The sequence below is a fragment of the Erinaceus europaeus genome, chromosome 16 (assembly GCF_950295315.1).
Source record: "Erinaceus europaeus chromosome 16, mEriEur2.1, whole genome shotgun sequence".
Lineage (NCBI taxonomy): Eukaryota > Metazoa > Chordata > Mammalia > Eulipotyphla > Erinaceidae > Erinaceus > Erinaceus europaeus.
Window position 1 is genome coordinate 22,029,092 of NC_080177.1, and position 27,187 is coordinate 22,056,278.

Below are 27,187 nucleotides of genomic sequence, written 5' to 3' on the forward strand. Positions count from 1 at the left end.
GTATATATAAATAAAAATGGAGGAGCAGGTAACTTTTTTTTATTTTGTCTATGAGGCTTCACAACTCTGAGTTGACTTTTTCAGACAGAGACAGAGAAAATTGCAAAAAAAAAATAATAATAAGTTTTGCTGTTACCTTTTACAAATCACACCCTGTACTAGATGACAAGATTTTTTATTTTGCCAAATTTCTCAATGCAAAACTAGCAATAAATTCACAAGTTCCAATTAAGATAAAATTAAAATTGTATTTGCATATATTCAATAGGAAGCATATTAGATACAGAACTGTGGTGGTGGGTGTGGTATGGAACTTATAATCTTGCAAACCATTATTAAGTAACTAAAAAATATATATATAAGCATATGAAATAAGATCTAAGTCAAGTCCATAAATTAAGAGCTATAGTATTTATAAATTATATGATATTGTCAGGGAACATGCTGATTAGTACAAGCAAAAATTATCAAAGTCCCAAGCTCCCAGGAACATACCTATAAAAAGACATGCTGGCTTCTTTCCATCCTAGGGTCCTTACTCTCACTGGCTTTAACCCTACTCCTTGGTCTCTGTTTATTAAACACTTTGCCCTGCTTTTTATCTTAGCAGCTTGCAGCCACCACATTCCTGATGCTACAATCATTCCATGCTGACTTCCCCAGATAGATAACCACATGCCAGCATGTCCCAGAACTTCACCTCTCCAAAGTCCTGCCCTACTAGGGAAAGATGGGGTAGGTCTGGGGGTGTGGGTTCAGCAGGCAACATGCCATTTCAGTGGGAAAGTAATTACAGAAGCCAGGCCTACTTCCTTTAGCACTCCACAAAGAATTTTGGTCCATATTCCCAGAGGGAGGAATGTTAAAGACAGTTCTAAGGGACAGGAGGCTTGGAACCTCAATTAGACTGGACTGTCTTAGTCTATGGTCACTGTGTTTTGTGTTATCACATGTTTAACTATATGATTGAGGAAGAACTTAAAGGTAGCACCAACTTAAAAGATAGTATCAGGGAAGTGGAAGAGGAAGAACATCCAGAATTGTAATGGGTGTGGGCATGGCTTAGAAAAGAAGTGGAAGTGGGCCTTAGAAGTTCATAAAAGCTCAACTCCATTGCTATTTTGGGCTTTTCACCCACATGTAGCCCTGTAAGTGAGCTCTCACTTTTCCTGAATAAAAGCCTAAAAACTCCTGAAAATCATGCTTTTCTCTGCAAATTTTTGTTACGTTTAAGTATGGTGAATCAACTACCATGGGGGAGAGCCCTCTTGGCCACTCTCCCCTCAACAATTTCCATATTTACTGATGTTATCACTCCACAAACTATATTTGTTTGGAGAGAGAGAGAGAGAGTGTGAGAGAGAGAGAGAATTTAGTTCTGCAGAGGTTGCCCAGTGGCAAAGTACATGCCTTACATGTGTAAAGCCCTGTATTCAAGTCCCTGCACCATACTATAAACAAAACTTTTTTAAGAAACAGTTTAAACTTGCTCTCACACTAGAGTAGAAATCAGATTGGGGGTAGGGTGGGGGGAGTTCAGGTCCTGGAACAGGATGGCAGAGGACCTAGTGGGGGGTTGTACTGTTGTGTGAAAAACAGAGAAATGTTCTGCATGTACAAACTATTATATTTACTGTCGACTGTAAAACATTAATCCCCCAATAATGGAATTAAAAAACAAATCAGATGATCAAAGGACAGGTTTCCCTCCATCATACTACTTTTACATTCTATTTAGCTTTGTCATTGAGTCTGGAACCCAGTTCAGGATCAACTGTTGAATTAAAACGTGGCAGTTTATCTAGAACATTTAGTTATTTCGTTTTTAGGTATAACCAGTTTTCCTGAAAGGCAAATGTGGAAAAACAAACCTAGAGATGCTGCTTTAAAAAGTAGTTTTCATGCCAGGAGAAAACCAGCATTAGGAAAATACTTTTCACTGCTTCTCTAATTCCTTAAATCTTCTTTCACACAAACTCCCACAATTCCTCCTACTCCATACCAAATAAAATCCATAAAAACTGTTGCACACCTGGAGAGAAAACAGTGTGCCTCTGCACTCAAAATACCTAACTCATTATCTCAAAATATTTCGGAGGTATATCATAGCAAACATGTTGCCTTGCAATAACAAAAGTAATGGAACCTATATTGAAAATGAAAAATGAATCCTAACTTTAAACAGTGAAAAGTCCTGGGAAGGACTTAAAGCAGCTTTCCTGTTCCTGCATCACAGGAAAGAAGCTATGACAGACACAAGAGAGAAACTTCTCTATAGTAACAAGAGAGGAAAAAAGCCTATTGTGAATGAACCTATAAAAACACACTGGGGCGAGGGAGACAACACAATAGTTATGCAAAAACTCTCATGCTGGAGGCTCCAAAGTCCTAGGTTCAATTCCCTGCACCGCCATTAGCCTGAGCTGAGCAGTGCTCCAGTAAAAAGAAAAGAAAGTAACAAAACCTGGAAAGCCACAATATTCTATCACCTTTCAAATGCTATTGTCCGGCTATATTTTATTTTATTCAACACAAAATGGTAAACATTAACCATTTTTTAAAACATTAGCTCATTAAATATTATTTGAGGCAGTTACTGTCATCATCACAATGTTATAGATGAGAAGACTAAGGCAGGGAGTCGGGCGGTAGCACAGCGGGTTAAGCTCACGTGGCGCAAAGCGCAGGAACTGGCGTAAGGATCCCGGTTTGAGCCCCCGGCTCCCCACCTGTGGGGGAGACGCTACACAGGCAGTGAAACAGGTCTGCAGGTGTCTATCTTTCTCTCCCCCTCTGTCTTCCCCTCCTCTCTACATTTTTTTCTGTCCTATACAACGACGACAACATTAATAACAACAACTACAACAACAATGAAAAAGAACAAGGGAAACAAAAGGGAAATAAATAATAAAATAAATTTTTTTAAAAAAAGAAGACGATGATGACTAAGGCACAGGAAAAAAAAGAGAAAAAAGGAATTTTTCCAAGATTTCAAAGCTATGTACCATATGAGAGGTTCTAAGGAACCAAAAGGAAGCTCTAGTGCTGTGATATCTCTTCACCCCTCCAACTCTGTCTTACTCTCCCTCTCCCTTCATCTCTTCAGCAGAATTAAAAAGCAGGAAGATGGCATATGTACAAGGTCTTGGCTCTGCAAAAAAATCATACATGATAGTAGAATTATTATTCTAAATGTAATACTCACATGATTGCTATATATTCCGAATTCACCTCATAATCCCATAAAATAAGTACGAACATTAACTCCCTTTCACAAATGAAAAAACTAGATCATAAGTAAATTCTGTTTCCTAGGAGAATTAATGGTTTACAATAAAGACAGTTGTTGAGATATATAGATACACACACACACACACACATCTGGTCACAAGGCTAGAAAGTAGTTGAATGGGGATTAAAATTTATGCAGACTGATTCCTAAATTAGCATCACAGACTACTGCAGGGTCATATTATAAATTACTTTAAAGACAGTCATCAAGATGTTTAAAGACAGTCATCAAGATGTTACCATGTACAGCAGACATAATGTATTATGCTCTCAGTCTTAGACAAAGTAAGTTTTATTATACTGTTGTTGTTACCATCAGCACTTCACCACTCTGCATTGACGTTTTCAGTTAGAAAGAGAAAGTGGGGGTGGGGTGGTGGTGCGCCTGGTAGAACACACACACTGCAGTGAGCAAGACACAGGTTCATGCCCCTAGTCCCCACATGCAGGGGGAAAGCTCATGAGAGAGTGAAACAGTGCAGCAATTCATTTTCTCTCTCCCTCTTTCTCTCCTTTTCTTACTCTCATCTACCTCTCTTTTCCCTCTAAATTTCTGTCTCTATCCAAAATAAATGATCACAGAATGTGAGCTCATACAGGGATGTAGAGGTTACATAGGCTCCTAAGCTGAATATGGGCCCCAGATCAAATCGGTGGAGTCTACAGTCAACATTTTTATACACCATTCCCATATTTGGGAGCTACCCTCTTTCCCTGACCCAGCTTTCTAGCCCTTTATCCAGTCATGACATCATCTCCCCAGACAATAACTTGGATCCACCTGCATACCAGAGGTCAGGCTCAGGAAAAAACTAGTATAGTCATGGGCCCTTTGGAATATAACTAAAATAGGCCTACTAGCTATCTTCAAAACGGAGGCCCCAAATCTTCATCTGCAATATTCCAGCCTTTAGGTTCATGATTAGTGAACAACTTGTTTGGCTTTATAAGTTAGCTCTTTTTTCAGCCACCAGGTTCCAGATGCTAGCATGATGCTAACTGGACTTCCCTGGACAGATAACCTCACCAACGTGTCCTGGAGCCCTGCTTCCCCAGAACCCTGCCCCACTAGGGAAAGAGAGAGGCAGGCTGGGAGTATGGATCGACCCGCCAACGCCCATATTCAGTGGGGAAGCAATTACAGAAGCCAGACCTTTTCCACCCCATAGTGACCCTGGGTCCATACTCCCAGAGTGATAAAGAATAGGAAAGCTATCTGGGGAGGGGATGGGATATAGAGTTCTGCTGGTGGGAATTGTGTGGAGCTGTACCCCTCTTATCCTATGGTTTTGTCAGTGTTTCTTTTTTTTTATAAATAAATAAATAAAATATTTTATTTTTTTTAGTGAGAGACAGAAGGAAAAAAAAGGACACAGAAAGGCCAGGGTAATTCTCAGCTCTGGCTTACTGTGGTGCTGGGGACTGAACCTCAGAGATTCAGGCATGAATGTCTTTTACATAACTATTATGCTATTTCCCCCAGCCCTAAAAAGTCAAATACCTTATATAATTCATTCAACATCCAAGCTGTTCTACTAAGACAGAGTCTCATAGGAAAGAATCTTTTTTTTCTCCCTTCCTTTCCTTCTTTTTTAAGTGCCACCAGGGTTATCATAGGGGCACAGTGCTTGCACAAAGAATAGATCGCTCCTGGTGGCCATTTTTTCTATTTATTTATTTATGACACAACACAGACAAGCTGGAGGGGGTGTGAATAGAAAAAGAGAGACACCTACAGTCCTGCTTCACAACTCATGAAGCCCTCTCCTGTGTGGGTGGGGAGCAGAGGTGTGAACCTGTGTCCTTGTGCATCATAGCATGGATGCTCAACCAGGTGACCACACCCCGCCTCAAGAAGCTCTTTCTACTAGCATATAAATATGCTTAAGTTTCTCACAACTAACAAGTGTGACACACCTCTACATATACTTGGATAACAGTTTTGCCAGCCAACCAGTGATAAAAACTGAATGAACTACAGCGGTTTCTCTCTGCTATCCTATAAAGTAGCTAAACGCTTGCTTTTCTTATAGTTCCAATAATTCTTAGGAACTATTTGTATCACACTATTTTATCTATCAGCTGCCAGTGAAAGCTGACCCATTTTTAGAGTACTTAAAATAGTTAACTAAAGAGAGTCAGGCGGTAGAGCAATGGGTTAAATGCACATGGCACAAAGTGCAAGGATCAGCATAAGGATCCCGGTTCAAGCCCCTGCCTCCCCACCTGCAGGGGAGTCACTTCACAAGTGGTGAAGCAGGTCTGCAGGTATCTTTCTCTCCCCATCTCTGTCTTCCCCTCCTCTCTGGATTTCTCTCCAAAATGGGTTTTTCTCTGTCCTATCCAACAACAACAATAATAACTACAACAATAAAACAAGGGAATAAATAAATATTTTTTTAAATAATAATCATTAACCAAAAACCTGGTTTATTAAATCATATGTTAAATTTACTAATTTACTTTTAAAGTGGTATAATTGAGGGCTGGGTAGTGGCGCATCTGGCTTAGCGCATGTATTATAATGCGCAAGGACTGGGGGGTTCGAGCCCCCGGTCCCCACCTGCAGGGGGGAAGCTTTACGAGTGGTGAAGCAGGGCTGCAGGTGTCTCTCTGTCTCTTTCCCTATCACCCCCCTCATCTTGATTTCTGGCTGTCTCTATCAAGGAAATAAAAAAAAATTAAGTGCCATAATTGCACTTTGTGTACAACTTTAACAAGTAAATGACAAGCGTAAATGTCTACAACCATGTGTAGAAGCAAAAAGGAAGAAATAAAGGAAGAAAGAAAGAAAGAATTCATAGAAGATGGTAAAGTCATTCACACTTGATCCCAAAGGAAGCATTTGGAACAGTCTTGAATCAAATCCCATGGGTTGTGAAAAGGTAACAGAGAATCAATTATTTATTTATTTATTCCCTTTTGTTGTCCTTGTTTTATTGTTGTAGTTATTATTGATGCTGTTGTTGTTGGATAGGACAGAGAAATAGAGAGAGATGAGGAAGAAAGGGGGAGAGAAAGACAGACACCTGCCTACCTGCCTCACCGACTGTGAGGCAACTCCTCTGCAGGTGGGGAGCCGGGGGCTCGAATTGGGATCCTTAGGCCGGTCCTTGCGCTTTGCGCCAGTTGCACTTAACCCAGAGAATCAAATTTTTAAAGTCAGGTGGAATAGAAATCCTCCTAACCAATTCACTGCATGGCTTAATTGGTAGTCAATAACCATAGGCACAATTACCAACTCAAGGCCTTGTAATGACAGAGAACCGTGAAGAGAAATAAGCTGAGATGCAAGGTCAACAGGAGGAGGATCTTCTGCTGGTTGGTGATTACTAGTGTGTACATGATACCTTCACAAATTTTTGTGTAACTGGCATGTTTGACTTCATCCTTTCATAGCTTCAAGTCTTCTAACAAGCTTCACTGGAATATCAGTACTGTTACAAGGCATTTACCTTCCACTGTTACCCTCCTTTCTTTCTGTAATTTGTCTCATTTGTAAATTTTAACCTGACCCCCAACCTAATGCCTTGAAAATAAAATGTACTGAAGGGGGCTTCTTTACTGATGACTACAGAATCCATCCTATAGCCACATCCCACTTCTCTTCCTGTGTCAGAAGGGCTTCTTTTCTCTCTGCCCTAGGAATTGGTCCCTGAACTCCATCTGTATCTATACTCAAGCCTAAGTGACAATTCCCCAATGTATCCAACCTGGACCACTTTACTCTCAACTCCAGATTCAACTTAACTACTGGTTTGACACTGCTACTAACAGAACTAACAGGCTTCTCAAAAGCTTAAACAGTGTAGAATAGACTCCTGAATTCTCCTCAGAAACCAGCTCTGACCATAATCTTCCCATCTCTGTTAATCATAACTCTATCCTTTGAGCTCCTCAAGCCAAAAGCCTTGCAGCCATCCTGGATCCATCAGCAAGTCAAGCTGTAGGAAAACATGTCCAGTTAGTCGGAGGTTTCAGTATGAACACACAGACCAGGATATAAGTATGTGAGGGTACATGTACTAGTACACACACACACACACACACACACACACACACACACACACACACTTCCTAGCTATGTCCTCTAAGAACATCCAGCAAGTGGTGAGTGCTGACACCAATCATCCAGATCTTGGCCTCAATATACCATTCCCCAATAAAAGGAACCAGGGCTTCTTGGAGAAATGAGTCTAGTACTGAGTAAGAAAAACACAAGCTATGAAAAAAGGATCTAATAATGCCAGAAATTTTTTAAAATATTTTTATTATCTCATTTATTGGTCAGAGACAACCAGAAATTGAGGAGGGGTAGAAGGAAATAAAGAGGGAGGGAGAGAGATACCTGCAGCACTGCTTCACCATTCACAAAACTTTCCCCTTGTAGGTAGAGACAGAAGGCTTGAACCTGGGTCCTTGTGCATTGTAATGTGAGTGCCTAACCAGGTATACCACCATCCAGGCCCTTGTCAGAGAACTTTTTTTAAGTGTACACACAAACATAATGACAAAAGACAGTATGTCAGAAGGATTCAGAAGTCAGTCTAGAAGAGCTCCCACTGGCCAAAGCTGCAATAAGGATTACAACAGAATTAACAGCAGAATAGCATCCTGGTTTGGATAATAGAGAGGAAAAAGACGACTGATAGAAAAATTGGTGGAGTTCAAATAAAGTCTGTAATTTGGCTGAGTACTGTACTAGTCATATTTTTTCTTTGATAAATCCATAATGGTTATAAAAGACGTATCAGGGGATGCTGGGTGTAAGGTCTATAGGGTTTTGTTTTGGTTTGGGTTTTTTTGTTGTTGTTGTTGTTGTTGTTTTGCAGTGGTTCTTAAGAGGAACAATTTGCCCAGGGGTGGAAAGGTTAGGGTGTGTGTGTCCTGGCAATGTAAGGAGACTTTTTTTTCCTTCTTCTTCTTCTTAAGAGTAAGAGAACCAGAACATCACTCTGGCACATTCAATGCCAGGTCTGAACTCGAGACCTCATGCTTGAGAATCCTACATTTTATTCACTGCATCAACTTCCAGGTCACTAGAAACATTTTTTATTGTCATTAATTTTGTCATTAATTAACAGCATCCTCCAGCCCCCTCCCACACACAACCCCAAACACAAAACTATTCAGTACAAGATGTCAACAGGACTGAGGTTTGAGAAGCCATGATGCAAGGAAAGTCTGTTCTTTCTACCACTTTCATCATTAGTGCATTTTCCCATATTTTCTCATATTTATTTAAGAGAACAGAATTTGGAGTATAAAAGAAAGGACTTGGAAGCCTGGTTCCATAATGTATCTCTAAACATATTATTTAACTTCTCTAATCCTCAATTTTTCCACCTGAGGGAGTATGACAAAAGGAAAATGTAAGATCAGTAACAATTGTGGAGGCAGAGTTAAAGTTGGAAGAAAGATATCTTAACATGCAGTAAGAACTCCATATGTAAAAGTCAACATCACTGCGTCCTCTTCACAGTTCTCCAGCTTCATAACTGATGACCTCGCACCTTTCACGGCCTTCATTTTCTCCCAATGGCCACCTCTGTTTAGGATCCAGTGTGGACACTGTAGTGCGTTTCAGATACAATCCTCAATACCATGCCATCAATCCCCTCAAAACACTGTCCTGCTGGTATCTATACCAAGCATGCATCTGCAGAACAATGGAAGTCAGTGTGGGCCCTGAAATTGGACTCCCAAGATTTGTGTCACATGCGTTTAACCCGCTGAGCTACCGTCCAACTCCCGGACTCCCAAGATCTGAATCCCAGTTCTTCATCTTAAAATCAAGAATAATGATGCCTACCTTATGAAGTACTACTTCTCATTAACACTATTCTTGCTCTATTAAGTGATTTTTTTTCCCCCATCGAGAGTCATAACTGCTGGAGGAGAGTCAGGCCACACAAACTGGCACTCTACAAATGCAAAGTCTTCAACATTAAGCTGGTCAATAATAGAGCTAAACAATCCCTCATTCCCTTGTTATGGTCTGGGTCTCTCTCTCTCTTATTCCTGTGGAAATTGTTATAAACTCACATATTCTTCTTTGGGATCCCTATCTCACATTTCCCTTATTCACTGCAGGCATTCAAAGATAACAGATGACATGTCATCAACTCATCATTTTTCCTGCTCCTATCAGTTACAAAACTATGAACACTGACTTGAATTTTACCTCTTTCTCTGCTCACTAGGGAATAACTACTTCCTACCTGAGGCCAATTTATCAATGCCTTGGATTCCCTATCCCTTTCAAATCCTTTACTCCATCTCTCTCCCTCACCCCCACTCCCAACTTCTCCACTCCAATGGTTCTTTCCAATCTCATATTAGCCTATCCAATAACTTAAAACTAAATGGTGGGGGAGGGGAGGGCGTTAAACATCTATCTGCTGAATCTGCCTCCACCTATGCTGTTTTCTTCAATCAACTGTTGAAACGCTGTATTCATCTTAACTAACCAGTGTAGTACAATGTAGCTACCTGCCCTCAAGTTACAAGTGATATTCTTAACCACCAAATAAATCTCAGACTTTTCATTAAGTGTTGCTCCTACTTGACTTTTCACTACAGGACACAGTGTTGACCACCCCATGTCCTAGAAATACTCTGCTCCTTTGGCTTCCCTGACAATCTCTCATAATCTCCCCCCCCCCCATTTTTGTTTGTTAATCTGTGGTCTGTCTGGTACAGATGGTTGGCTTCTCTCAAATTACCTGCCCTATTCAATCAATAGTTCACAACAAAAATGTGGGGATTACCCTACATCTTCAATCCTGCTCAATTCCATAATCTGTTTATAATACTGTTGATAATCTCTCACAAACCTATCCCTTTTTCTTCATTATTCCTTGCCAAGAACTGAATCCTAACTGGTCTTGCTTCTAATGTTGCCCTTGTCTGACCCAGAATTCACTTCACAGCCAACATAATAGGTCTAAAACACAAAGCTGATCCTATCACAACATATTTTTTTTCTACTAGATCTTCACAGTCTTCAGGCTAAAATTAAAGCTCCTTAGCTTGGTTCACACTACAATCAGAGATCTGGCTTCTTACTACTTCATCAGCTCCTGATCTAAAACTGTGCTTTCTACCTGTGACAACTGAATATTTGAAGGTGATCAGTGCAAGTTGACATGTGCTGTTATCGTAAACTATAAACCAGATTTTGAAGATTTAGTATGGAGAAGGAAACGTCAAATATTCCAATGACACTTTTTTTATACAGACCATATGTTTATGCAATAATATTTTTGATCATCTTAAATATACTATTTAAATCAATTTCACTTTTTATTAATGAAAAAGTCACTGTGAAAACTTTAAATACCTATGTTACTGACATTTGTGATTCTATCTTATTTTATAGGATACTAGAGGTTGAAAATGCCTTTTTCTTTTTTCTGGATCTAGTTAATTCTATTTGTGAAGACTAGTTCAGATAACCCAGTAAGACACATTTCAAGAGCCTTCAATACCAAGTTTTAGTCAACGATCCCCCATCCTCTGTGCTCCCATCCATAGAAATGTGCTTACACCTTTGTCTTATTGCCATAACACACTGTAATTATTGGTTATCAGCTATCTTCTCATAAGCTGTATGCTTCTTGCAAAAAGGAATCTCATTCTACATATACCCAGGGCATACCACCATGCCTACCACACAGGCATTCAAAATATTTCTCAAACAGATGTTAACTATTTTCGGCCTGAAAGATGCTAGAATTCCTACTTCTCCAAGGGAAACAAACCCCAAGTGAGGGAACACAGACTTTCCCAGGAGCTCTAGGAGTGAAAGGACTCGGGAGTGGAAGGGAAGGAGTAGGAATACAGTAAGGAGAACATCAATGAGAAAAGAAAGCTCACAATACACACCTGCCTCTTACGGTGAAAATGGGTCTGCCAGTGACATGGAGCCCTGAACTCACACTTGGCATGCCAGGGGCCACAGTTTGGTTCTAAATTACTGGAGTAACACCCATCTAACAAGAGTATGATTTGGCAGGTTTCAACACAAACAGCTAGAGCCCAGCACCTGTTCCACTTAAACAGTGCATCGTTACAGTTAAAAACAACAACAAATCTCTCTCATGAAGCAAATGCTAATCTCATGATGCTTCACCATGGAGCAATTTAGAAGAGTTATTATATGAAATGTGCCAAATCATGGATTTATGGCTGATGCTTATTTGGCAAATATGGTTGGCACTGCTAGCTGTTGAAAACATGTATGCAAATAAGCAAATAAAAGTTTTTAAGCTCACAGACTTAAATATTTACATTACCATAAATGAACAAAGATAAATGTTTATATGAGTACAAATAAAATGCATTCCAGGAACACATTTTTTAACGTGATTGTCAGGAACAGTTATGAAGTTGGCATCATTTCTTTATGGGCCTCGGGGTAGACTTTTAAAGATGGATTCCAACAGAATGTTAATGGGCACAGACGTTATCTGGGAAGTTTCTCTGCACTATCACTGAGTAAAACGAATAGCCACTGTATCATAACAGTTCAAAGCAATCTTATCTTCTCCTTTCGCCAAGGCACTTTTCTTCCCATCCTGGAACCCAGCCAGACATAAAAGTCAACCCCTAGTGGGCCGGGCAGTAGTGCAGCGGGTTAAGCACAGGTGGCCAAAGCTCAAGGACCCTCGAAAGGATTCTGGTTTGAGCCCCCGGCTACCGACCTGCAGAGAGGTCACTTTACAAGTGGTAAAGCAGGTCTTCAGGTGTCTATCTTTCTGTCCCCCTCTCTGTCTTCCTGTCCTCTCTCCATTTCTCTCTGTCCTATCCAACAACAATAACAACAACAAGGGCAACAAAATGGGGAAAATGGCCTCCAGGAGCAGTGGATTCGAAGCGCAGGCACCGAACCCCTGGAGCCCTTGCGATAAGCCTGGAGGCAAAAAAAGTCAACCCCTAAATAAAGGGGTGCAGGGGGTGGGGAGAGAGATGGGAGAGAAAGGTCACATATCAAAAAGCAAAAAGGAAGGCAATCTCACATGCCCCTCCCCAAACACACACACATAATTTAGTCATGTTCAGAGTCCAAAATAGAGACATGATCAGATATTTCCCCCGTCCCCTCTGACAGCTCTGGAGGGATGTTTGTTTTTTCACATAGTTTGTGAGTTGGTCATCGCCCAAACTCACTAGCAATGGCATGAATTCTCTTTCCATTGTTCAGTTCATTCCTGGACCAAGGCTGCAGCTCCCATCTCTGAAGCCAAGAAAGTGTACCCTACCTGCCATTACAGTTTACTAAACGAGGCACTAAAGAGAAGAAGTGCCAGGCATTTCAAAAAGTAATTAAGGTAGTCAGCGAATCGAGCTCCCCAGAAGCGCTCTGAGATTACAAGAGAAGCCATCAAGAAGCAAGGAGCCAAGATTGCTCATGGAAAGTTTTACCCCTGTGGGTCATTCCCGCTCTTCACTTCCACGCTGCAGAGAACCCTATTCTCTAACTACACATACTTCTGCATCATTTCGTTTATCAAGGAAAGAAGAGAAAAAAGGAAGAAAGAAGGAAATAAAAAGATGTGTAGAGAAACAAAAATCAGCAGCTAGGCCCCAAAGAACGGAATCCTCAAGGCAATCACCCAGGTGAAAAAGCTAAACCTAAAAATAGCCTTTTATGTAAGCTCCCAACTATTTAATTCAGCGTAGGATCCCACATTTCAGGGAGGCAAAGGTGAAAGAAGGAGGAGGAGGAGAAGAAGGAGAAGGAGGAGAAGGAGAAGGAGGAGAAGGAGGAGAAGGAGGAGAAGGAGGAGGAGGAGGAGGAGGAGGAGGAGGAGGAGGAGAAGGAGAAGGAGAAGGAGAAGGAGGAAAGATTTTCCCTATTAACAAGGCCCATAAAGATGAAATCATGGTTTTCCTTTAGCCCGTCACTATCGCCTCCACGCCAGCCTTCCAAGAACTCCATCCTACCGCACTCAAATGCCTCAACTTGGATATAAGGGGGTGGGGGTGGAGGAGCTAGATGGCAAGAAAGTAGCATTTCAAGGTGGGAGGGCTCTTCTTTTCTGCTGCTCTCAACATAGTCACCGGATTGGGGAGGGAAAAAAAAGAAAGCCGCTCTCTAGACGGGTGGGGGTCAGGGAGGGGCTTCAGTCTCCACCGCAGGCTGGAGGGTGGGGGTAGGAAAGTTGCGGGAACCAAGGAGTCTCCGGCGGACCCGCCGCCCCGCGCAGCAGCCCCGGGCCCGAGCAGCCCCGGCGGGCGTGGGCTCGCAGGCGGCCGCGGGTCGGGTCCAGGCGCGCCGCCCAGCCCGCAGCGGGCCTCCCGGAGCGGCGCAGCCGAGATGCCCGCGCGGCGACAAGCGCCAGTGGCTGCGGCTCCTCGCTCCACATTCCCCCGCGGCCGCCGCCTCCCAGCCGCCGGGTCCCAACTTTCCCTCCTCTGGGGGGCGCTGGGCTCCGGGCCGCCGCCAAGGCCGGGGGGCGTGAGGGGGCGCGCGGCGCCGGCGGGTCCCGAGGGGCGGCGAGCGCGGGGGTGGCCCGGGCGGCGGAGCCCGCGACGCGGCCGGACGACCCCGACGCCGAGCCCCCGCGGCGGCGCCACCCAGACCCCGCGCCGCCCCACCCCGCCCGATCCCCCTGGGTCAGCGCTCTCACCCCGCGGCGACCCGCTCCCCCAAACCGCGGAGGAGGACGGAGGGGTCACCGGACAGCCCTGCCGCCGTTACCTGAGAGGCGCACACGCCGCCGCGGTGACCACCATCGCCGGCCGTCCCGTCCCCTTCCTGGTGACCGCGGCCGCCGCCGCCGAGCAACTGACACTGACTAAACAACTAACTACTCGCCGCCGCCGCCGAGTCCACCGCGCGCTCCCGGCGGCCCGCCGTCCGCCCGGCCCAGCAGCCTGTCCGCCCCCTCCCGCCCCGCGCGTCACCCCCTCCGCGCGCTTCCGCCGCCGCGATCCTTCAGCGGCGAGCGCGCGCACACGCGCGCTCACCGACGAGGGCCCCTGACCCGCTCCCAGGCCTAACTTCAGCCCCGCGGGAGGAGCCACGCGAAGCCCCGCCTCTCGCGTGCCTTCCTCCAGAGGCGGAGGCCGAGCTGGCCCCTGATTGGCTGAGGAGGGCGTGGCCAAAAGCGGAGGGAGGGGCAGTCACTGCCTAGGGCTGGAGAGAAGGGACATTGGGTCCAGAGAAGATCCAGAGGGACCGGGAAAGGAGGGCTGGCGCACGGGGTGCCAGGACTCACTAGGTCAGCCCACTGTCGCGTCCTGAGTCTGTGTTTTCAAGGAGTCCAATGCACTGTACTGTCTCAAAGGCTCTGACATTAAAAAAGACTACATTTCCCAGAAAGCCCCGCGTAAAGGAGTCTCACCTTGCGTAATCACGTAGCCCTTCGCCGCCTGTGAACAAAGTAATCCCTTCATTTATCTGAAGGTATCAGGAATAATGTCTCATTTCTCGCCTCTTCGGAATCAATTTAAATGTTACCCGAGGTAGGAGGAGTCATCTAGGGGAAGGTGGTCAAGTGGTTAGGTAAAGACGTGGGGAAAAAAACTAAAAAACTAAGCACTGCGGAGGAATTTCTTGTCAAGCTGTGAGCCTACGGTGTGAGAAGCGTGAAGGCGATTGAGAGGGGCTCGGGGAATTGTCCTCTGCGAGAGACTTTCTTTAGGCCCCAGGCTCCTGCTTGCCCCAACCGTCAGCAGGTCAGTAAGCAAGCTGAGCTGGGAGGGTGGCCGCAGCTGGAGGTGCCTTCAACCCCCAGAAAGATTAATCTCTCTTTGGCTGTGGTGGTTATTGGTTTGAATTGGAGGCCGGCAGAGTAGGGGCGCCGCACTTCCGGTTGGGGGAGGGGAGGCAGGCCGTCCTGGGGGTGGGGGTTGCATCCCTCACTTCCTGTGGGATAGAAGGATGCTGCGGGGTAGAGGGATGTCAATCCACTTCCTGTGCGGGCCTGGGCAGGGCAAGGTGATGCAGGGTGCCTTTGGCACCTCAAAGGTGTGGGATCGTGTGTGATGTAGAAAGTTAGCTTAGTCCACCTACTCGTGCTAAGTCATCACCCTCCAGGGCAAATGCATGTGAGTTTGTGTCCCACCTGCAAGTTGGAAATCACACCCCCCCCCCATTATCTTTCTGACTCCTTCAAAGATTGCAAACCCCTTGTTAACATTCTTTCTACAAGAAGGCATACTTTCTTGTGTAACTCATGCATTGCCCACCTCTGCTTCCCTGATCAAGTCCAACCTTGACCAATCTAGAGTGTTGTTTCTGTCTTGACATGCCATTGGAGCGCTAGCTATGCTTTTAAGGGGTGGTTTAATACAGGACTCAATATTTAAGATTCTCAGGCATTCTTTTCACCCTACCTAGGTTAGAAAGTATCATCCTCTTGTCCTCAAGTACTTGATGTTACCTAACTTGGTAGGGTTTGTCTTCAGTTCTTAGATCTGTTGGTTTTAGGCTAAGAATTTGGCCTTATACCTGCAAACAGCTTTCTCAGCCTTAAAAAGTCTTACTGTAACATGCACCTGTGAAGGTTATACTTTAGTGCTCTCCCCTTTGTAATTTATGGATGGTGGGGGTGGTATGTATTCTTTGTGGTTTTAAGGCATGGTGAGAGTCAACTTAGACCTTTAAGGGGGAAAATGTCTGAGAATGGACTGAAGACAAATAAAAAATAACTTTCGAGGGGGCCGGACGGTAGCGCAGCAGGTTAAGCTCACATGGCGCCAAGTGCAAGGATCAGCATAAAGATCCCAGTTTGAGTCCCCAGTTCCCCAACTGCAGAGGAGTCGCTTCACAGGCGGTGAAGCAGGTATGCAGGTGTCTCTCTTCCTCTCTGTCTTCCTCTCCTCTCTCGATTTCTCTCTGTTCTATCCAACAACAGCAATAACAACAACAAGGTCAACAAGGACAAGAAAGTAGGGGGAAAAAATAAAATAACTTTATGGTTTTCACCTGGTCAGTGTTTTATGAGACACTGCATAAGTGGACAATAAGCACATACCATTTTGATTTCATATGTTCTGCTCTTAAGTCTATTAATCTATTTGGAGGCTACACAATCTCAACAATTTTATTAATTTTAGACTATCTGTTCAGTGAAATATCTGTTCAAATTAAACTGTGGCTTTTGCAAGACTTAATAACACCTACATGCTTTTTCCTTTTTTTTTTTAAAGAATTTATTTATTTATTTATTCATGGGAAAGATAAGAGGAGAGAAAGAACCAGCTATCACTCTGGTACATGTGCTGCTGGGGATCAAACTCAGGACCTCATGGTTGAGAATCCAATGCTTTATCCACTGCGCCACCTCCCGGACCACATGCTTTTTCCTTTGGGATTGTTACCAAATCTATTCTGAAGATTTGCTCTAAAAAAGAAAAGAAAAACAACTCTTTTACTCTTTTTTAAAAAGCTGTGTGGTTTAGATTATATTAGAAAATGTGTTTTACATGAAGGGAAAGAGAGGAGGAGAGTACAAGGGGAAGGAGAGTTCAGTGCCCTACTGGGGGACATATACACACAAACACGTATGTGTTTTAAACTAAATTTCACAGGATGGATATATGTGTCTGTGGTGTGTGTGTGTGTGTGTGTGTGTGTGTGTGTGTGTGTGTATGCTTTCTTAAAAATACAAAACTTAAGTAGTTGAAAAGGTGAGACAAAATAATATGTTATTATTAATAGGTTGGGTATATGTAGTAGACTGCCTCAAGCAAGCCTTAATTGATTAGAGAGAAAGCGTTCACTCTCTTTTATATTAATATGATGTAGAAGAAAATATGATATGATCACCCTGACAAATTAAACTATTAAAGTCTAGTATCAGGAATTATTGAAGTAAGTAAATGTTGTGGAACTAAATGAAAACGATGAGAAAGATAGTTAAGATATTGATGGAGTTAGTAGTGGGCATGTTCCCTTTTGCTAGCTATCTTTGGAAGGCTGAGGCATTTATTGACTTGGGCTTTCTGCTCGTCGATGGAAGAAAGGCGGTGTTATAGAAATAAGAAAAATTGCTGCAACTGAAAGATTTGAGCAGCTTGAAAAACTGTTTGTTCAGAAGAAAGCAATATATAAAGCACATATCTGAAAAGAGATGTTTTGTGATAAGTGACAGTTATTCATTGGTTCCATCATAAGAGAAATATTAAGAAAGCTTGTGAAAAATAGAAGGTAAGTCCATTGAAGCTGCTTTTATTCTCCATGAAAGCAAGTGGAGAGACTCGCCAAACTTGAACCGACTTGTTCCCCCTAATGCGCATTGTCATTCTAAACATCTTCCTCTAGAAACTACTGTCTAAATTAGAAGAATACTTATGCACTCCATTACTTGAGTCCATGATTTTAAGGTTTTCATCCCATCACTCACTGCATATAGTAAAGAAATGGGGCGTTGTGCAGAGTAGCCATTTTCTTTTTCCAAAAGCAGTCATTGGATACTCTATTGCCAACAGTTTGAAATATTAAAACAGTAGATCAGAATTCTGGAGTCCATTTCACTAATTATCTACAAAGTGCTATATATAATGCAACAGTGCCTTCATCCTTTTGACTTTCTTTCTTTGTAGAACCATGCATTTTTACAACTAGTGCTTTTGTTTGTATATTTGTGTTTTAGCACTTGGCTAGGTGCGCCACCACCCAGGCCCCTATCTTTATGTTTTAGTAACTGCTTGGTTTTGCTATGGAATTACCCTGACACAAGAATGGGTTTTTCAACTTTCTACTCTGCTGTCTTTCAGGGCTTTTGAGGATATTTAAATGAAAATACCCCTTGTGTGACCTTTTATATTTCAACATGAGTTTGTTGGATAGCCATACATTCAAGACATATGGAGCACACTAGTGTACAGGCAGCTAACTATAATGAAGTTTACTCTTCGATTTCCAAATTAAAACTGGGATTTAGCTCTCTTAGTATTCCCAATGAATTCTACACTGTGATCAGTACTCACACTGGATTTACTTTTCTTGTTTTTTTTTTTTTTATCTCTAAACCATTCTAAATCCAGTTTTGCATATCTCAACCTAATTTTCTCACAACTATACAAACTTCATGTGTTAAATATTCTATACTTTACACTGACACATCATCTGGATTCAACTGTTCTTCCCTCCATGATAGTAACAGATTGGCTTGGAGAACATATGGGATCAGACAGGTTGAGTGCAAAACTGGTGTCTCATTGTACTAACTTGTTAACCTTGAGCCCCTTATTTGACCTCTTTAAGCCTTAATTGCTATAAACCTAAGCCTCAGTGAAGTTTGGTGTTAATATGTAAATCATCTGTCAGAGTGTACTGCTAATAATTTAGGGGCCTTGGTGGTGGTGCACCTACTTAAGTGGTTGGGTGAATATTACCCTATGCAAAGATCAGAATTCAAGCCCCTACTCCCCACCTGCAGGGGGTGAAGTTGCACAAGCAGTAAAGGTGTCTGTTGCTCCCTCTGTCTTGTCCTCCCCTCTTGATCTCTTCTTGTCCTGTCAAAGAAAAAAAGATGGTGAGAAATGGCCATCAGGAGCCATAGTGGATTCATTGCGCAGCCATTAAGTGCCAGCAATAACCCTGGTGGTAATTTTTAAAAAAAAGAAGAAGAAGAATTAATGCTATAATTTTACCCACCAATCTTGTTTCTGCTTTCCTGGCTATTAGTATTTGTTTATGTGTCTGTTTTTATGCCTTACATAGACCCCAAAACATGGTGGTACAGGATTGTTGAAATTCTGCTTTCCCCTCTCAGCTTGCTCACTTTGTGGCTATGTTTTACTTTTTTGATCCTTATGAGAAAACATATTAGTTTCCATACTTTAGAAAATACATACTAGAACAGTCTCAAGAGAAAGTTAAGGAATTACTAAAGTTATTTGAGTTGCTATAGGAAAACTTTTGAACCATTCTTCTAAACTTGTTTAAATCCCAAGTCTAATGGTCACGATCCTTTTGTTCACTACTCTCGTACATATGCTTTAACTGAATTAGCCTCTGAACAGAAGTCCTGAGCTATATCTAGCTTTTCTGTCTTTGTTCATGCCATCCTCCACCTGAAGCACATTCTCACTCCCTAGGAATTCCTTTCTGTCAGAATGCCAAATTCTTTCTCAAAAAAACACCTTCAACTACAGGAAGTTTTTATTTTGCTTTTTGCTGGGCTAGAACCTTGTACATGTGCGATTCCACCACTTCTGGGTGACTTTTTTTTCTCTTTACTTCAGGTAAAGAGAGACAGTAGAGAGGGAGAGAGATACCACAGCATCCTCAGAGCTTCCCCTATTGCCATTGGTGTTCCTGTAGAGGACCAGGACTCAAACCTGAGACTTCGCACATGCCAAAGCAGGCGCCTCATCAGGTGAGCTTTCTCCCAGACCCAAGAAGTATTTTTTGATGTCTGTCTTCTCTCCATTCTCCTAGTCAGTCATACTCTATCCACTGACCCTCCACAACGTTTTATAGTGTTCTTGGGGCATCAAGTACCTGGTGCTGCTGCTGTCATTCGTTACTATCTGCCTGCACAGTGCCATTCACATAAGTATTCAGTAAATATCTGTGGAGTTAAATTGGCAGTTAGGAATATGTTCAATATAATGGAGCTGATCAATAACTTCTACCCATTATTGACAATCCAGCATTAAACACAGTGACCAGCATATAGTAGACACTCAGATGTCTGCCTCACTAGAGAGTGGATGAGTCAAGTAAGCATCTTAGGTTGTGAGCATAATTTAAACAACTTCTATATGCTCAGGACTCTGTAAACTGATTTCTGCTCTCAACTTAATTGAGAGAATTCTGTTGTAATGAGTATATGTAGTTTCTGACATCTGCCTGCATTGAGTGAATCTAGGTTAGGGAGGTCAGTAAGAGCTGTTTGCATTGCAAGGTAGCCCAAAATATCTGAACTCATAAACGGGTAGATTGAGATAAGAAGAGATCCTTAACTTGGAATTCCACTCCTAGTTACATATCTTTAAAAAAGTTGAAAATGTGTTTACACAAAAACTTTTATTACATGAATGTCTATAACACTGTACTCCTAAAAACAAAACAAACAACAATCACACACAGAGTGAGACACTAATGTTCATCATTTGAACAATGGATAAACCAAAGGTAGGACAGTAATACAGTGGAATATTACTCACCAATAAAAATGAAGTGGTGATATAGTCTATAACATGGATGCTTCCTGAAAATACTACACTAACGTGAATGAAGCGAGACAGAGAAGGCTACACAGTGTATGATTCCACTAATATGAAGTATAGAATGGGCAGTTCATAGAGACAAAAAGGATCTTGCAGGCTGCTTGAGGATGGACAGTGACTACTGCTAAGTATGAAGTTTCTTCTGAGGATACTCAAATGTTCTAGAATTAGATATTGATACTAGTGGCACAACCTTAATATTTTTTTTAAATATTTTATTTTATTTATTTATTCCCTTTTGTTGCCCTTGTTGTTTTATTGTTGTAGTTATTATTGTTGTTGTCGTTGGATAGGACAGAGAGAAACAGAGAGAGGAGGGGAAGACAGAGAGGGGGAGAGAAAGATAGACACCTGCAGACCTGCTTCACCGCCTGTGAAGCCACTCCCCTGCAGGTGGGGAGCCAGGGCTTGAACCGTGATCCTTATACTGGTCCTTGTGCTTTGCGCCACCTGCGCTTAACCTGCTGCGCTACAGCCCGACTCCCACAACCTTAATATTTAACTACATTGACTGACAGTAGTTCATTTGGATAGTGTGCTGCTTTGATGTGTGGGGTTGTTTCTTTCCCTCTCTCTCTACCTCTCTGTGTCAGTTTCTCTCTAAAAAAGTCAGCTGAGAACAGTGAAGCTCTGGTAATGACCGAAAATAGAATCAAGAGATACGAAGGCAAAGAGAATGATAATTCTTCCTTAGATCCTAGAGCTACAGGGCCAAAAGTGTTCAGGATCAGGTGAGGATAAATATTCCCAGATATCTGTTTTTCTAAATGAAATAAGCAGTGAGGTAAAAGGTTAGTTTAGTAGGGCATTAACAGATAGACACTTTTGGATCTTGAAGGAAGCTTCAAATTTCATTTTGATTATGCAAAGAATATAGTATATAGTCGACTTGGTTTTGGGGAGAAAATCAGCTGACTTCAGAGGGTGAAAGTATTGTAAGGAAATCCCACGGTGATCTGAAGTGGAATTACTGGAGAAAAGGGAAGAACAGAGACTAGAGAAAAAAAAGGTCTGTGAATGTATTCTAAAATGAACCCGGTATGTTGAAAATGGATAAATCTGTAGGAAGGAACCGAGAGCAGTGGTTTGGAGATGTCACAAATAAAGATACTTATTTGCAGAGAAATTTGAGTACCTTTTATAGTCCAGGCACCACTGAATAAAATGATATGTTTTCAGGCTGGTGAAATAGCTCACTTAGATCATGTGTTGTTTTGACATTTATAAGAATTTAAATAGGGGTGGGGAAATAGCAGAAGTGGTTATGCAAAGAGACTCTCATGCCTGGGGCTCCAAATAGGTTTAATCCCCCCACATCACCATAAGCCAGAGCTGAGCAGTGCTCTGGTAAATAAATAAATAAGAAAAATAAAAACAACTATACTAGTTTTCCACATTTGAATTATTTTCTCAGGGTAAAATGTTATGAAGAGAATTATTGGTTTTAAGAGTATCTGTAGGAAGCAGGTGGTGGCGCTTCAAGCCCCTGGCCTCCACCTGCAGGGGGAAAGCTTCACGAATGGTGAAGCAGGGCTGCAGGTGTCTCTCCCTCCCTCCCTCCCTCTCTCTCCCTCTCTCTCTCGTTCTCTCTGTCCAATAATAAGTAAATAAAGATTTAAAAATTTTAAAAAAGAGTAGCTGCGTTTCACAGTTTTCTATACACTGGCTATATTATCTACCTGAAAACTTGTGCTGGTTTTCCATGCCACCGACAATATGTGAGTATGCTATTTTCACCAACTTTTTGTCTGATTGAACAGGCATAAAATTATTCTTCACTTCAATTACTGCTTTTAACTTGATAATCATTGCTAATCCATGAACAAGCTTCTTTCATTTGGCATATGAAGGTATTCAAAAGCTTTATATTTGCTCCCCCACCTGTAATGACTTCTTTAATTAAATGCATTTTTAAGGACCCTAGAAATAAGCCAACCTCTAACTGAGTCCATTCAATTACTTTTATTTCATGTTGTTCTTGTTTTCTAAGTGGTATTCACATTTAAACCACATTGAATCACAATTCTTATTCCCACTTGACTAACTTAATCCTAATAAGTTGGGTGTTATAGATATTGAGTAACTTCATTTTACATATGAGAACATTGAGCCTTTAGAAAGGCACGGTCACTTGCTATCCAAGCAACATCACCAGTACATGGTAGACAGGATTTGTATGTCTCTCAAACCTGTGCTCACACTTCATGCTACTGAAGTATCAATACTGAAATTTACAGGAGGCTGATGGAAGCTGGGAGATAAATCTGAAAACTGAACTTGGACAAACAAACAGTTATGGACATAGCAAAGTAGTTAGCAGAGACTTTTAAACTATTGAAGTAAGAAATGCCACTATTTTAAAGTAAGCTTTCGTATCTTTTTAAAATGTTTTATTTACTTATTATTGGCTAGAGACAGAAAGAAATTGAGCAGGAAAGGGAGAGGGGGAGGAAAAGAAACAGAGATACCTACAACCCTGCTTCACCATTGTGAAGCTTTGCCCTGGAGGTGGGGACTAGGGGCTTGAATCTGGTCATGTGTGTGTTTAACCAGACGTGCTACTGCCTGGCCCCATAAAATAAGTTTTCTTAGGTAGCATTTATTTATAACATAGCATTAAAATTCAACGTGTATATACTGTGTCAAAATGCCAGTTTCCTCCCACTGCCATACTACTGAATCTCCTTTGCCTTCTTCCCCTCTGGTAGCCACTAATCTGTTTTCTGTCTCTGAAGGCTGACATTGTTGTTATTGTTGTTGATTTTCTTCCTTTCTTCCCCCCCCCCCCCACAAGTAAAATCATCCAATAGTTATCTTTAGCTAATCAGGTTCCGCCTATATGGTCATAAGTGGCGGGTTCTTTCCCCCCACCACCCCCCTTAGTTGACTAGTGTTCCAATGTGTGGGGTGCACACTATGCCTTCACCCACTTACTTACTGGTGGTCACTTAGCTTGACTATTGTAAATGATGTTATAGTGAACACAGGAATGCATGTGTGTTTTTGAATTCATGCTTTTGTGTTCTTATCGATACTCAAAAGTGGAATAGCAGGATCGAATGCTATTTCTGTCAGTTATTTGAGGAATCTCAGTTTACATGCAAATCAACAGTTTGTGAGAGTTCTCTTTTCTTGGCATCCTTACCAGTGCGTCTTTCCTCTCATTTTAATAATCGCCATTCCCACAAGTGTAATGTGTTACTCACTATAGTTTTTATTAAAATTGGCCTAATAGCATGTGATGATGACTGTCTTTTCATATATATTTTGTCCATCCGTATGTCTTAGGAATTACTCAGTTGTTTTCGTTGTTGAGTTTTATATTTTCTATATCTATTTTTTGGAGATTAGCCCCATATTGGTTGTGCAGTGTGCCGATATTCCTCATATAGTAGGTTGCTTTTCATTTTGATAATCAGAGCTGTGGCTCAGTGATTGAGTACATGTTCTGCATATGTGAGTCCTGAGGTTGGGAAGAAGGGAAGGAGTGATGTCAAGATGGGACATTTTACTAGGGATACAAAATATATTTTTGAAAGTTCTGGAAATGAAAAAATAGAAGATTTACCAAAAGAGTTTTTATTACAAAAAGCTTCCATATCATAAAACATTGATATCTTATACATTGTTATTCTCAGTAATAGATGGGTTTATCTATTCTCTTATTCTGATATGCCTTTTATTTAAATGTCTATTTGTGATTTAGTAGTGGTTTGTAAGACTGTAAGATTACAGAGATGTGGTTCCACTGTGAACTCACCACCAGAATTCTTCAGATACTCATTGTCACCACTCACTTCTGCTTCTATGTCTCCTGTCCATCAGCTAATAGTGTATCTGCTAATATTTAGCATTCATTCAGCTCTCTTTTTTTTTTTTTTGCCTCCAGAGTAATCGCTGGGCCTTGGTACCTGCACTACAAATCCACTGCTCCTGGAGGCCTTTTTTTTTTTTTTCCTTTTTTTAATTTTGTTTCCTTTGTTGTTGTTGTTGTTGTTGTTGTTGTTGGATAGGACAGAGAGAAATGGAGAGAGAGGGGAAGACAGAGAGAAGGAGAGAAAGATAGACACCTGCAGGCCTGCTTCACTGCCCATGAAGCAAACCCCCCATCCCCCGCATGTGGGGAGCTGGGGCTTAAACCGGGATCCTTGAGCTGGTACTTGTACTTCGCACTATGTATGTTTAACCCACTGTGCTACCGCCTGACCCCCCCCAAATTCAGCTCTCATTTTACTGGTTTGTTTTGTTTTGTTTTTTTGTTTTTTGACCAGAGCACTGCTCAACTCTGGTTTATGGTGGGGCAGGAGATTGAACCTGGGACTTCATAGCCTCAGGCATGAGAGTCTCTGCAAAACCATTATGTTACCTACTCCCCCCCCCCATTTTACTTTTTTAAAGGAACCTCATGGATACATGACACTTGCCCAGTGTTCTGCAATGTTCTTTTCTTAAAGCATTTTTCACAATTAAAAAAATCCTATTACTATACTGGCTGTGTCTTTCACCTCAAATTTTAAAAAAAAATTTTTGAGGGGTTAGGGAAACTAGGACCTCCCATTTGCTCAGTTTCACTGCTCCCAGGACAACTTTCTTTCCCCCACGTGGTGCCAGGGCTCACTCCCAGGCCCTGTGTGCATAGCAAGGCACACACCTCACCAGATGAACTATCTTCTGACTACTCAGACCATATTTTTAATTTTTTAAAATATTTTTATTTTATTTCTTATAGAAATTGAGAGAGAGAAACCTGCAGCACTGCTTCACTGTTTGTGAAGCTTTCCCCTGCAGGTGGGGACCAGGGGCTTGAACCCAGGTCCTTGGGCATGGTAATATATATGCTCTACCATGTGCACCACCACCCAGCTCCCCAGATGATAATTTTGAGGAAACTGTTCGCCATTGCACTTCTGTCGCCTTTACTAAGTGACTGGTACCCATTACGTGTCTAGTCAGCATGTGAGGAATAAGAAGATGTGGTGTGCCACCTTAAGTTAAACTGGAGGTCGGGAACCATTTCATAGATTTGTCCTTTGCCCTAAAAGCACGGAAGAATTATTTGTTTCTTATAGTTTAGTCCTTTATCCCTTTAAAATTGCTCTCAGAGGAAGGGACCAGTCTTTGTAATGCCTGGAGACAGCTCCTGATGATTAGCCAGTTGTCGCAGTGATGTATATTTCATGTGCTAAGCTAAACTGCCGGTTGCTGGCAGGATTTATCTAAGCCCCCACAGAGGAATATGCCTGACCACATCTCTTAGATTGGAGCTCTTGAAAACTCGAGACAAGTGTTCTCAGTGGCAGTCTTGGCTAAGCAATGTATTTTCTGTTTTGGAATTCCATTTCTTTACCACCACTACCCCCGCCCCCACATTAGAGCCCTACAAAGGAAAATTGGCCCGATTGTATTTGCATACTACCAAGACTGGCAGTATTGTTTGTCTAAATACTGTTATCTCACCAGTCAGATGATTATGCCATAATGCTACCACCACTGTAGTGTGAGGTGTAGCTTGTGGTGATTCCTTTATCTCAGCAAGGCAAAAAGGCCCATGTTGCACAACACAGTAGGTCCATATATTCTTTATAAGATGTCCAGAGCTTTTATAAATTGATATTACCACTTTGCATTTTCATAGAGAGCTTGTATCCATTCTCTTCATCTGAGACTTCATTTTTAATTAAAGTTTTAATTGCTCTTGAGCTAATTTTAGAAAAATAAGATGTTTAATTATATGTTTAATAGAAATTTCTAAGTCTGACAAGTCAAGAGAGCTTTCGGGCCACTAGCATTTCTCAAAGCCTTGAAAATAGACCCATATACTTCCAGTTTTAGAACAAATAAATTCTCATTTCATTCTGAAGTCCAGATACCATAATGGCTTAGAATTCTTCCCTGACCCAGAAATGCATGCCTGGTGTTTATTTACGCACATTAGCAGGTTGGAGGCCATTCTGAAGACAGGAGAGTCGAACAAGAAAACAATGGGAATTTCAGGGTGTGGAAAAGACCGGGTTTCTGGCATCATCATCATCATTTATTCAGCATTTAGTAAAATTATTAGTCCTCTTGGTGAAATCATCTGTTTATTAAACTTTGCAGACTTACAACATTCATAACTACCCCCAGGTCAATGAAATTGGGAACTCAAGTTTATAAATGTATCCTGCCAAGTATGACTAAATAACATTTCTGAATTTCATAATCCTATGATTGCTACCATAGGCTCTTTTGGGGGGGGGGGGAGTAGCTTTTTAAATGTAGATTACTGATGCTAGCACTAGTGAAAAAATATATAAAGTTCTTCCTTTTGTAGTCATTTACAAATATGGTATATCATGTTTCTGAGACTGCATGGGGAGATTTTAATGTTTAGAATTCTGCCATATGTAGAAACAGTCTTCTCAAGTTAGTGGCCAATGTTAAGGACCATACTGAATAAGTAGAATTCAGATAGAGCAGCTTTATTTTGTCAGGAAGACAGTGTCAGCTGCTAGCTATTTAATTCCTAGCAAAACAAACTTACAGAATTCCAGTTGGCAGATTTCTTCTAACTTTTATCACAAAGCAATATATGATACTGAGAATAGTAGGTACTTTTCATTTATTGTATCAAGAAAGCCTTGGGTTAGCAATACTCTTCTAGCTTTAGCAATATGCTTCTAGCTTTTCTTCTTTCTTTTTTACTTTTTTTTTTAACTTCAGG

General features: G+C 41.8%; 2 protein-coding genes across 13 annotated transcripts in view; one reads left to right on the forward strand and one right to left on the reverse strand.

Moving 5' to 3' along the window:
• PEAK1 (pseudopodium enriched atypical kinase 1) overlaps positions 1–14,254 on the reverse strand; it is a 303,174-nt gene extending 288,920 nt beyond the window's left edge. For 6 of the 8 annotated variants that reach the window (XM_060174717.1, XM_007525762.3, XM_060174716.1 and 3 more), the window contains exon 1: positions 13,997–14,251. The gene's annotated coding sequence lies outside the window, so the exon portion shown is untranslated. Of the gene's footprint in view, positions 1–13,996 lie in introns of all 8 variants that reach the window. The other 2 variants (XM_060174721.1, XM_060174720.1) reach the window with 2 other exon arrangements.
• Positions 14,255–14,671: 417 nt separating this feature from the next.
• The window catches only part of HMG20A (high mobility group 20A), a 77,892-nt gene continuing 65,376 nt past the window's right edge, over positions 14,672–27,187 (forward strand). For 2 of the 5 annotated variants that reach the window (XM_060174723.1, XM_060174722.1), the window contains exons 1-2: positions 14,675–14,763; positions 19,495–19,628. In XM_060174723.1, coding sequence (XP_060030706.1) covers positions 14,752–14,763; positions 19,495–19,628 — 146 coding nt within the window. In that variant the 5' untranslated portion in view covers positions 14,675–14,751. Of the gene's footprint in view, positions 14,977–19,494; positions 19,629–27,187 lie in introns of all 5 variants that reach the window. The other 3 variants (XM_060174725.1, XM_060174724.1, XM_016189428.2) reach the window with 3 other exon arrangements.